This window comes from Telopea speciosissima, chromosome 4 (genome assembly GCF_018873765.1).
Source record: "Telopea speciosissima isolate NSW1024214 ecotype Mountain lineage chromosome 4, Tspe_v1, whole genome shotgun sequence".
NCBI lineage: Eukaryota > Viridiplantae > Streptophyta > Magnoliopsida > Proteales > Proteaceae > Telopea > Telopea speciosissima.
This window is the reverse complement of record NC_057919.1, coordinates 61,124,981-61,137,756: the sequence shown is the minus strand read 5'-3', so window position 1 is coordinate 61,137,756 and position 12,776 is coordinate 61,124,981. Positions and strand designations below refer to the sequence as shown.

General features: G+C 43.4%; 1 protein-coding gene across 1 annotated transcript in view; it reads left to right on the top strand.

Annotated features, from left to right (window-relative positions):
* LOC122660167 (serine/threonine-protein phosphatase BSL1-like) overlaps positions 1-12,557 on the top strand; it is a 57,786-nt gene extending 45,229 nt beyond the window's left edge. Inside the window, exons 15-21 of the mRNA XM_043855358.1 lie at positions 10,651-10,735; positions 10,821-10,919; positions 10,994-11,193; positions 11,283-11,358; positions 11,637-11,772; positions 11,853-11,992; positions 12,090-12,557. Coding sequence (XP_043711293.1) covers positions 10,651-10,735; positions 10,821-10,919; positions 10,994-11,193; positions 11,283-11,358; positions 11,637-11,772; positions 11,853-11,992; positions 12,090-12,173 — 820 coding nt within the window. The 3' untranslated portion in view covers positions 12,174-12,557. The remainder of the gene's footprint in view (positions 1-10,650; positions 10,736-10,820; positions 10,920-10,993; positions 11,194-11,282; positions 11,359-11,636; positions 11,773-11,852; positions 11,993-12,089) is intronic.
* Positions 12,558-12,776: the final 219 nt, after the last annotated feature.

The window sequence follows — 12,776 nt, the reverse complement described above, 5'->3', positions numbered from 1 at the left end:
GATCCCAACCTTGATTCACAGCATAAGAAATGATGACTCTCACTGTATTCATCTTTGCCACAGGAGCAAAGGTCTCTTGATAGTCGATTCTTTAGGTTTGAGTGAACCCTTTGGCAACCAACCTTGCTACTGAGCCGTCGGACTTGTGCTTCACAACAAAGACCCATTTGCAGCCAACAAGTTTCTTCCCTGGAGGAGGAATCACCAAATCTTAGGTTTAATTTTTCTCTAGGGCATGCATTTCTTCATTCATTGCATCTTTCCATTTTGGTTCTGCTACTGCTTCCTATCAATTGTTAGGAATAGTAATAGAGGATAATGAAGACACAAAGGCATGGAAAGAAGGAGTTAGAGAGTTGTATGACGCAAAATTTGAAATTGGATGTTGTGTACCTCCGCTTTGGTTTCCGAATAACAATAGGTAAATCCAAACTAGGATCAGAAGGAAGCTTACCAGGAGAGTGAGTGGGATGACTCGGAGCAGGTGCTGATTGAGTAGGATTAGTGGTAGTGTTCTCTTTGTACAAAGGTCCTTGAGAAGGAAAAGATGTTCCCTGAGAATAGCTCTTCAAACTTTTCTCCCCCTAGACTGGTTGTTGCTCAATCTGTCCCATTTTTTGTTCCTGACTTGTAATCCCATCTTCCAGTTCCATAGAAGAATCCTCTATAGTAGGTATATGAACATCCAAAGGAACAATCAGTGGGACCTCTGAATCACTTGGATCCCCCTGCAGAGGTACCAGTGATTTAAAGTAGGCCTCTGATTCGCGAAACACAACATCCATGGTAACAAAGAATTTCTGGTTGGAGGATGATAGCATTTGTATCCTTTCTGAGTAGCCGAGTAGCCTACAAAAATGCACCTTCTGGTTGGAGGATGATAGCATTTGTATCCCTTTTGAGTAGCCGAGTAGCCTAAAAAAATGCACCGAAGCCCTTTGGGGTTGAACTTTCTGTGAACATGGTGGTTTTCGGCAAACACCACACATCCAAATACTTTGGGGGGCACAACAAAGGTAGAAGAACCCAACAGTATATCCAACAGGCAGCGGCCTCCTAAGATTCGGGAAGGAAGCCGATTGATAAGGTAAGTAGCTGTAAGAACTGCATCACCCCAAAATCGAGGAGGAACAGCCATAGCAAACATCAGAGATCGAGCCACCTCGAGCAAATGCCGGTTCATGCATTCAGCTACACCATTCTGGGCAGGAGTATCCACACAAGAAGTTTGATGTAGAATCCCATGGTTATCCAAGTATGACCGAAAGGCACCATCCATATATTCTTGCCATTGTCAAACCGAAGAATTTTTATTTTAGCATCGAACTGGGTCTGAACCATCTTATGAAACAGGGTAGAACAGGGGAAAACATCACTCTTATTATGCATCAAGTAGACCTAAGTAGTCCGACAATAACAGTCAATGAAGGTGACAAACCATCGGAAGCTAGAAGTAGAAACACCGGGCAGGGCCCCAAACATCAGAATGTATCAAACCAAAAGGAGATAAATTCCTATTATTAGACATGGGATATATTGTTAGAGTCTGGTTGGCTAAAATGCAAGCATCACAAGAAAGATTATATTTATCACATCTTTTAACTAAGCTAGGAAAAAGATCAGATAAAACCCTCACCGGGGGATGGCCCAAACGACGATGCCAATTATTTAACTCCAAAATAGCAGAATTAGATTCAGTAGACAAAGGTTGAGATGTCAAGGCTGCCGGTGAACCATCAAGTACATAGAGACCACCAACCACTTTACCACATGCAATCATACGACCCGTCTCCAAGTCCTGAAACAAACAATAGTCAGGGAAAAAAGTCACTTTGCAATTTAAATCTCTGGTAATACTACTAATTGAGAGTAAATTAGTAGAGAATTTTGGAACATGCAAGACAGAGGACAGGCAAAGAGAGGATGTGCACTGGACAGATCCCTTTCCCGAGATAGGAGAAAGAGACCCGTCACCCACACGAACTTTAGTATGACCGGATAAAGGAAAATACTTGAAAACAAGAGAGGAAGAGCCTGTCATATGGTCGGTTGCTCTAGAGTCAATCACCCAAGAATCGGGCATGACCGAGGAGCAGTTCCCACCAAATGAAATACCTGGGGAAGGATCGGTATAAGTGGCAGAAGGCACAGAAACAGCCGAGGCAGCCAATGAAGAAGATGCAGATTCTGAAGAAGACGTGTCCAAACGAGTCATCATATCCCTGATATTTTGTAGTTCAACCACAACATGAGAAAGAGATTTCTCGGGCTGCTCTTCAGTGGAGGCTTGATGTGCACGGGTGCTATTGGACCGATTGGAACCACCTCTCCCCCATCCCCGACTATCAACAGGGCGACCATGTAGCTTCCAGCAACGGTCCTTTGTGTGCCACTTCTTCCCACAGTGATCACATTTAATAGGAGGGCGATCCCCCGATGGGCGATCACTAGTAACGCGAAGAGTTGCCACATGCAGAGGATGGAGCACCAGAGAGAAGAGCCAATCTTTCCTCATTAACAAGATTAACCATAGCTTTACATCGGCTATCCTCAACAGAAAGAATCGCATATGCCTGCTCAAGAGTGGGCAGAGGATCACGATTCAAAATGTTTGCCCGGATTTTATCAAACTCAATATTGAGACCGTCCAGGAAATCCAAAACACAGAGACCATCTTCCCACTTCCAGAAAGCCGTAGTATCAACATCACAGGTTACAGTGAAGGTGCCCAGAAAATCCAATTGTTGCCACATAGTACACATGCTGTTATAGTATTGAGAAAGGGACAACTCCAACTGCTTGGTAGAGTGAATGTTGTGACGGAGCTCATAGCACTGGGCTGCATTCCCAACCTGAGAATGTGTGTCCTTGTCCGTTTTCCATATCTTGGCCGCTGAATCAAGAAAAGATATTGACCGGCAATCTTTTGCTCCATGGAATTCACCAAATAGGACATAACCAAGAAGTTAAAATTCATCCACCGATCTTGGGCATGACCAGTCTCAGTAGGCCTGACAGAAGTCCTTGTGATGTAGCCGGAGAGACCACGGGAACTAATAGCAAACAAACAAGAACGAGACCACAGTAGGTAATTGGTCCCATTTAATTTTATAGGACTGGCTGGAAAAGGAACAAAATGACGCTGCGATGTGCTGTCAGGGCTAATGGGAGCAAACGTAATCTCAGAGGAGTCAAGCATTGTGGCTGGTCACTAAAAAAATCTCAATAACAGAGAAGAAAAAAATGCAGAATTGTTCACTGCATAAGGAAAAAAAAAAATGGGCAGAGAAAAGAGCCCTTGGTGGGAGTCGACTCACCACCAAGGGATGGTTTAAAATAATCACAAGGTGGCTGGAAGGCCTCCGGCAAAAAAAAAAAAAAGTGGGAGAAAGGGTCGCGGGAGCTGGGAGGGTGGTGGTGGTGTGGGAAGGTGGTGGGAGGCTAGCAGAAGGCTGGCGGAAGGCCGACGGTGTTGTTTAGGTGCTGGCGGAGGTGGCTGCTGGCGGTGGTGCTGTTAGGATGAAATCACGATGGAGAGAAGAGAGATAAAAAAGAAAAAAAGGAAAGAGATTTTAGGTCTCATATTCTTGGATTTTTTGGATCTGATGCCTTGTTGAAATCCTTGAATAACGGCTTGTCAATGAGACAGTGGCCATGCCTTTATTTATAATCATAGAATATTACAAATATGGAAGACTTTTTTAACACTCAATTAGCACATTTAACATGTGCATAATGAACCTAGACACTATAGGTACAAGGACGATATTACCCCTGAACCCATATTACAACATTACCTTTGTTGATGACTATTCTAGAGTTACATGGGTTTATTTAATGAAGCATCGTTCTAAGTTATTTGCAATTTTCCGTACCTTTGTTAATGAAATTCAGAATCAATTCAATACCAATATTCGTGTTTTGCGTAGTGATAATGCACTAGAGTATTTTTCAGCATTTCCTTTCAACTCCTTTATAGCTGACCGTGGTATGTTACATCAGTCTTCTCGTTCAGCCACGCCCCAACAGAATGGTGTGGCTGAACGGAAGAACAGACATCTCATGGAGGTGACCCGTTCCATCCTTTTTGAAATCAAAGTCCCAAAAATATTTTGGGCTGATGGTGTTTTGACTGCTTGCTTTTCTTATAAATCGTATGCCATCTTCTGTTTTTGCTAGGGGGGATTCCTCATTCTCTTTTATTTCCCGCTGAACCACTTTTTGTTTTACCACCTCGCATTTTTGGCTGTGTTTGCTTTATTCGTGATCATCATCCTGGGCTGTCCAAGTTAGATCCTAAGGCCATTAAGTGTATTTTCTTGGGATATTCCCAAACTCAAAAAGGTTATCAGTGTTATTCTCCCGTATCTTCAAAAATATTTTGTCACTGCCGATGTTTCCTTTTTTGAGTCCACCTCCTATAGTGATGACTCTCTTGTTCTCTCTGAATTGGACGATGAGATTCCTTTGTATGTGGTTCAACAGTCTGTCTCACAGGTTCCTAAGGCTGCAGTTTCATCACCGCCACCTCCACCTCCACCTATTCGGCTAGTAGTCCCTTTGGTTCGGTTCACTTTTGTTTGACGTCCTCGTGATGATGCAGCACCCCCGACCTCTAGAGTTCCTCCAGCATCTACTTTGTCTACGGATCTAGCTCCTCAGTTAAGTGGTCTTTCTGATCTGGATATTCCTATTGCTCATCGTAAGGGTGTTCGTAGTTGTACTAAACATCCTTTGTCTCATTTTGTGTCTTCTGCTGGTTTGTCTGCTAACTTCTCTTCTTGTCTCTCTACTATTGAGTCCTATCCCACACCTAAGTCTCTTTCAAAGGCATTCACATTCTGGCTGGAGGACAGCTATGGAGGGTGAATTGTCTGCTTTGGCGGAAAATCACACTTGGGATTTGGTGGCTTTACTTGCTGGTGAAAAGGCTGTTGGTTGTCGGTGGGTGTATATTGTGAAGATGAATCCAGATGGCTCCATGGCTCGTTTGAAGGCATGGTTGGTTGCCAAAGGTTATACACAGGTTTATGGGGCTGATTACCTTGATACTTTTTCTCCAGTGGCCAAGCTTGCATCTGTTTGCCTCTTGATTTCCCTTGCGGCCTCTCATCACTGGCCCCTTTTTCAGCTGGATGTGAAGAACGCATTTCTTCATGGTGATCTCCATGAGGAAGTTTATATGGAGCAACCTCTGGGGTTTGTTGCTCAGGGGGAGTCTAGTCTGGTTTGCAAACTCAAGAAATCGTTGTATGGTCTGAAGCAATCCCTAGAACCTGGTTTGGGAAGTTTTCTGATGTGGTTTTGGAGTTTGGGCTAACTCGATATGGTAGTGATCATTCGGTAATCTACCGGCATAGCAAGGCTAGCAAGTTATTTTTGGTTGTATATGTTGATGATAGAGTCATCACTGGTGATGATACGGAAGGCATTAAGCAGCTGAAAATACATTTGCAGCATAAGTTTCAGACCAAGGATCTTGGCAAGTTGAAGTATTTCCATGGTGTTGAGGTTGCTCAATCTAGCAACGGTATTTCTCTTTCCCAGAGAAAATATGTTCATGACCTGCTTACAGAAATAGGTATGCTTGGGTCAAAACCTTTGGATACTCTAATGGACCTGAATGCGAAGTTGCCAGGCGAAAGTGGTGATATTCTTGATGATCCGGAAAAATATCGAAGACTTGTTGGGAAGTTGAACTATCTCACTGTGACTCGACTAGATATTGCGTTTCCAGTCAGTGTAGTGAGTCAGTTTCTATCCTCTCTAAGGACGTCGCATTGGGATGCTGTGATTTGGATTTTGAGATACCTCAAGAAGGCTCCAGGCCGTGGTCTGCTCTACACTAACCATGGTCATGGGCTTGTTGAGGGGTTTTGTGATGCTGATTGGGCCGGGTCTCCAGTGGATAGGAGACCTACTACTGGATATTGTGTCTTTGTAGGAGGAAATTTGGTGTCTTGGAAGAGCAAGAAACAGCCAGTAGTAGCCAGATTTAGTGCAGAGTCAGAATATCGGGCTATGGCCCAAGTTACTTGTGAGTTGATGTGGATGAAGTAGTTGTTGGTTGAGTTGAAGTTTGCAGACAAGTCACCTATACAGCTATGGTGTGACATTCAAGCTGCTATCCACATTGCTTCTAACCCTGTGTTCCATGAAAGGACAAAACGCTTAGAGGTTGACTGTCATTTTGTTTGAGAGAAGCTACAAGGTCTTGTTGCTCCACAACATGTTCGTACAGGAGAGCAACTTGTTGATGATTTTACTAAGTCTATGGGGAGTGTGAGAATAGATTATATTTGTAACAAGCTGGGCATGATTAACATATATGCTCCTGCTTGAGGGGGAGTGTTAGAAACATGGAATAAGGGTCTCGGGCGCTAATACCAAGACTGGTTTAGGATGGTTTAGTAGGGGTGCTTTGGGGTTTTCTTATTCTTGTATTGTGTTTACCCTATTTACATATATATATTGGTGAACGGGGGAGAAATAATCAACCCGATTGTTCTCCCCAAAGGATTACAGTCTAACATTGTCTTCTTCCCTCTCTTCCCCTTCTCTTCTTCTCTTTTCTTCTTCAGGTTCATCATTGTTTACAATTATTATTTGTACGCCCCCTGTACCATGGCCCGATTGCTTGACACCCCCTACGTTTGAAACTATTACTTGAAGCCCCCTGCATTTTAAGATTTCTTACAACAGTTATGTCAGTCACCGTTTAGTGATGACGTCATGGGTTAGAAAAATCCTAAATGCCCAAACTACCCTTTTAGGGTAGTGAATTGACCCGTTTACCCTTTCACCAAATTGCCCTTTCTTCTAAATGACTTCAATCGTTACTTCAGCCCATTCCGATCACCTTCAACTCCAATTGCAGGGCTAATGCGAGTACCTGGAGAGTGGAGATGTGGCAGCGGTGATGGCGATGATGTGGGGCTGAGGTGCAGCGATGAAACTGGCGGGCTTATGCTGCTGGTTCTGGTGTGAGGCGTGCAACAGCAGCACAGTGATGCAGAGATGCACAGGCAGTGGTGTGAGGCTGAGCAGCGCCTCAGGGCTCTAGTTGCAGTGGAGCGTGCAAGGCGAGGTTGCAGCAGGGCGGTGATGCAGAGATTGCACAGGCAGCAGTGTGAGGCTGGGTTGTTGAGCTGGGATCAGGGCTCTGGTTGCAGCGGAGCGTGCAAGGCGAGGTTGCAGCAGGGTTTGCAACGTGCTGAGGTTGCAGTGTGACAGAGCGATGGGGTTGCAAATCAGACAATGGAGCAATGATAGCTTGGAACTGATGCAGCACAGATGAGTACGATACAATTAGGTCTTATTGGCCACTTTGTTCTTCCTGCACTCAGCCAGCAATGGCTTCTGTAAATAGTGTCGCAACCCAGATATTTATTCCCCATCGCTAAACCCATCAGAGAATAGAAGCTCAAATGCAGTTTTTATATAAAGGGTCTCTCTGGTTCATCTCTGCAAAGCTTCTCCAAAGGGGTAATGGTTACAGGTCTTCGCTGTCTTCAAAGATTCACGATTGCATTTGGTTCAACTAGTCGTCGGAGGTTGCAGTGGTGAGCCTTGCCAGAAATTTCAGTCGTCTTCTTCACCTTCACCTTCGCCGGCGATGGATTGAATTGATTTGGGTTTTTTTAAGTTAAAACCTTTAAAGGGTAAGTTGTCATTTTAACTTCACAAGTTTCGGTTGAATAACTCATAAGGGTAAAATGGACTTTTCCATTCAATCACTAACAGCGACTAACACTGTCAGATTTCATGGGGGCTTCAAGTAATAGTATGAAACGTTGGGGGTGTCAAGCAATCGGGCCATAGTACAAGGGGTGGACAAGTAATTTACCCTTCTTCTTCTTCTTCTTCTTCTTCTTATTATTATTATTATGAGCGAGAGATCACTGCTTGGTCGCGTAGCCCCTGCACCAGTGCAGGGGTCAATGAGAGCATGTGCAGGGCATCAATATGGATGGTTTTTTTTTTAATTTCACAGTGGGCAGGGCTGTAAATTTGCGCGCTCCTGTGTCTGGGCACAGGAACCATGCGACCAAGCATTGGTCTTTTTCCCTATTATTATTATTAGGGTCCTTCTAAGCGTCATGGTGAGGAGTGAAGTTCACTTCTCTATTTTTTTTTCTTCCTCTTGAATCATTTTGGTGATTTGAAGTGGAGGGGTAAAATTTGTAAATTCACCCCTAATGGAATCTTGTAGGGAGGAGGGAGATGCGGTCGGGGGAGCCGGAGCTGGAGCCGGCAAGGGAGAGGAGAGGTAATGTGTCCAACTCAGATGCCGACGACGGCTTGCCTAGCACCACTGACCGACAGAGCTCCAATGAAGCAATGATGCTCATGGTGGCAGCGCAGATGTCATCGGAGACTTTCACACAAGACGCATGGATTTTCTGAAGAGAGGGTGAGGCCCAATAGGGTTAGGGTTTTCTGAGCGGTGGAGTTGTTCGATAGGAGAGAGACTCGGTAAGCTTATTCACTCCATCCTCCCTTGCTCACTGCTGAACCCATTGCTCTAATCTAGTTGGGGATAGAGCAGAAGAAAATCATTTTTTGTCACCCTAAGTACAACCCAAGGAACATTCCCTGACTTCCCCTGTTTTTAAGCTGCAGGATTCTCATCGATGGTAGCTGAAACCAGCTTAGCAACCTTTCGAGGGAATGACCCATCAAAATCTACAACCTCAACCACCAGCAAAACAACAGAATGGGTATGAGTCATGGTGATGAATTTTCTTCCCATCGTGTGATCAAAATCAAAATCCAGATGCAGATTCTAGACCATAACATCTGTGATCTTCCCATAGTGGCGCAACCAATGACATCAAGCGCAAACTACAGGTTTCTCTACAGGCTCCGGTGTCTCTGAGAGTTTGACTGAGAATCATCTTCTTCTTCTTGGCTTGGAGGGTTATTTGATGGTGGCTTGAAGTTGAGTCGGGGATGACCAATGGCAGCTAAGCATGCCGATCAGTTCGTTTGAGTACGGAAACACTGAGTAATGTGGTTCTGATATATGAACAGGATCGCATAAACAGAGAGAAAAATCCAGAATTCAAGAGAAATATTGCCAAACAAAATCCAAAAGTCAAAATACTTGATAACCCTGGTTGAGTGGTCCTCTTTAGGTCCAGGGTCGGTGCTGAAATCAGCAAGATCTGATCCAAGGGTCAGATCTGCTGAATTAGGAAATTTCTTGTTGGAGTAGGAAACCTCAAGTTTGACTAGTCAACTGAACTTTTGGACGATCAGGTTTCAGATTCCATAACAGCACTATCAAGTATATCCCCACCCACTGAAATTAGACTCAACAGAACTCAAAAGAACAGTTCTTGAATATTCACCCAAAATTGCATGTGATGACTCCAACTCAGATTCGGATTATAGCTTTTAATCAGCAAAGTCAAAACTTGATACCAGGAATGTATTTAGGGGACTGACTGAATGATTTCTGTCGAATCAGAATGCAGATAGGAGTAGTGTATTGCAGGTTGCTGCTGGTTCTGTTGCAGGATATAGCATCACAGCTTGCTGTATTCTTGAATGGAGATAAAGAAGATAGAAGAAGAGAGTTGCAACCTGGGCTTCCCATCGCAAGGTCTGATTGGTTTGGTTTCACCACCAATCGATACCTTGATTCACCACAAGGCAAGATACTGCTTCACCACAGCCAAGAGAAGGCATAAATCTGTAAAATTGAAATTGTGGGCTGCAATGCTGCCCTGTCTCTTGTTTATAAAAGCAATTAAAGACAAGTGTAAACAGACTAGGATAACCCTAGCTGACCTCCCTTACAAGTAGTTCCACCTTTCTTAAACTCTATTAGGGAAAATAAGGTAAGATTAAAACTAAACTTAAATTGAACCTATTGAACCACCGGTTCAAGAGCTGATCCAAAACTAGCTTAAAACAAAACAAAATGGACCCAGGCTACGTTAAGCCTCTTCAAACCAGAACTGGGCCACGTTAGGCCTGGTTTTTCCTAGGCTTCCTATGCTGGTAGGTCTTCAATTCTGCAACACTGAGGAACTGGCATCGGCAGCGCCGGAGAAGGAAGCAGAGGGAGACGTAACTTTCAAGTTGGGATCAGCTCATTGCCGTTTTTTCTTGTCCGCATTGGGATCAGAGGGTGAGGGTGTGGGTGGGGAGGTGATTCAGAGGGCAGAGAGATACATAGGGAGTGGCCGGTGAGATGCAGAGGATGAGGGAGACTGAGGGAAGTGGGACAATGGCTACAGGAGGAGAGGTCAGGGGAGGATGGTGGAAGAGAGAGCAGATGGAGCGGGGAGGTACATGCAGAGGAAAGGTTGGGGTACGGGAGAGGGGGACCTTGAGAGGGAGAGGGAGGGGCAGCTGTAGAGATTCGGTACAGTTTTCTCAGGCTGTGAAATTTCTCTGCCTGCCCTCTACTTATTGAACAACATGAATGAAAGACATTAGCAAAAAGATCATAGTGAAGCAATCCATTTCACTACACATTGTGCTGCGGAAGATTACCCCTAATCTTAGCATGAATCTTAATATTTTTTTCTTATAACAGAATATTTGGGCTGTCTTCCCCATTTTCATAAAATATAAGTTGACCTTAATTTTGTATACCCTCCAGATTGTTTTCTAACCAATGAACTTCAACTTTCTCAGTTATATTGACTATCTATTCCTGGGGGATTATGTTGATCGTGGGCAGCACAGCCTGGAAACAATAACTTTGCTTCTAGCTCTCAAGGTACATCTCTGCTTAAAATAAACCAACTCAAACATTAACCTTGCTCCATCCATGCTTCCATTGACTCTTTGTTTTGATTGAGCAGATCGAGTATCCTGAGAATGTACATTTAATCCGAGGAAACCATGAGGCTGCTGACATTAATTCACTCTTTGGTTTTCGTATCGAATGCATGGAGAGGATGGTATTAATGGGATATCCATTTCTTTCTTAGTTGCAATTAAAATCTATTATTACTCATAAAAGTTACATTTGTAGGGTGAGAATGATGGGATCTGGGCGTGGACTCGGTTCAATCAGCTTTTCAACTTTCTCCCACTTGCTGCACTTATCGAGAAAAAAATTATTTGCATGCATGGTGGCATTGGGAGGTCAATACACTCTGTAGAACAAATAGAGAAACTTGAAAGGCCCATTACAATGGATGCAGGATCCATCATTCTCATGGATCTTCTATGGTATATCTTAATTCAGTTCACCTTTGCATTGACTTTGTTTATGATGTATATATTTGACTTAATACAACTGCTGTTGGTGTTATTTTCAGGTCTGATCCTACAGAAAATGATAGTATAGAGGGTTTGAGACCAAATGCTAGGGGCCCTGGTCTTGTCACTTTCGGGGTATGAATTACCTCCACTAGGAACCATCTATGCAATGTTTTTTGTTTCCTATGTCCCCCCCCTCCCTAAAGACCGTCTTTGGGGCCTCAACTTCCTGTAAAGTTGTTTACATTTTTTCCTTCGTGTGATGCATTCGAATTTTCCACTTGTACATATTTAACATTAATAATTTTGATATCCATTAATATAAATCAAGAAAAATGATGGAATTTTGTGTGTTAATATTGACTACATTTGCTTTTGAAACCATATATTAATTTTGTTACAATTGATGGCAGCCTGACCGAGTCATGGACTTTTGCAAGAAAAACAAATTGCAACTCATTATTAGAGCACATGAGTGTGTCATGGATGGTTTTGAGCGGTTTGCCCAGGGACATCTTATCACTCTATTTTCTGCTACTAACTACTGTGGTAAGCTAAAGAAGTTTGGAGCTCTATTCTGTTTTCTCTTGGCCTACTACATTTTCATGCTAAGTTAGTAACTGCATCAGGAACGGCAAATAATGCTGGGGCAATACTGGTAGTTGGTAGGGGATTGGTTGTGGTTCCAAAACTGATTCATCCGTTGCCACCTCCCCTTCAGTCACCCGAGACTTCTCCAGAGCGTGTCTTAGAGGACACATGGATGCAGGTAAAGATTTTAGTAGGAATTCATGCAATTCACATGTAAAGGCAGCCAGTCAGAACTCAGTTCATTCCTTAATCCTGTTCATTTTGTGTTTCTGCAGGAGCTCAACATTCAAAGACCACCAACTCCAACTCGGGGTCGGCCACAGCCTGACCACGACCGAAGCTCACTGGCATATATTTGAATGTGCCCTCCGGCAGATTTCCCTAATTGGTGCTGTGATTCGGTACCTGAATCATATTTCCCTGTGATGGTAATGCAACATCTGGAGTCAGGACACATGCATCACTTAAAAGATGTCAAAAGATGAGGCTATCTCGAACTCTCACAGCTTTTGGGGATTAGAAAGAGTCAGATTTTTGCCAAAAGATGGGATTATTCTTTCCTCGTCGCTTGTGTAATATTTGTACAACTCAAGCTCATACAAGAGATGGTGTAGCATTCTCAGCTAGCCAATGAAAGATGTTAGCAGATGTACCATAGATGAATTTGACAGATAGGTTTTATAGTGTGTACTGGAATGTAAATTATAGTCTTCAAATTAGATTCTGTTCGTGTTGGTTCTTAATTTTGATCAGGTGTGATTGCATTTTGTAATAGCTTTATATAAAATTATAGTTTGCTTCCCTTCTGTTTCAGTTGTCTTTCCCTGTGCCCACTACCAGAACGGTGTGCTTTGCTGCTTGTAGAATATTGTCAAACTGCAGAGAATAAATGCAATATGAGCTTATAATAACTAGGGTACTTAACATTTAGGGAAATTACTTCTGGGTAGGGCTGTAAACGG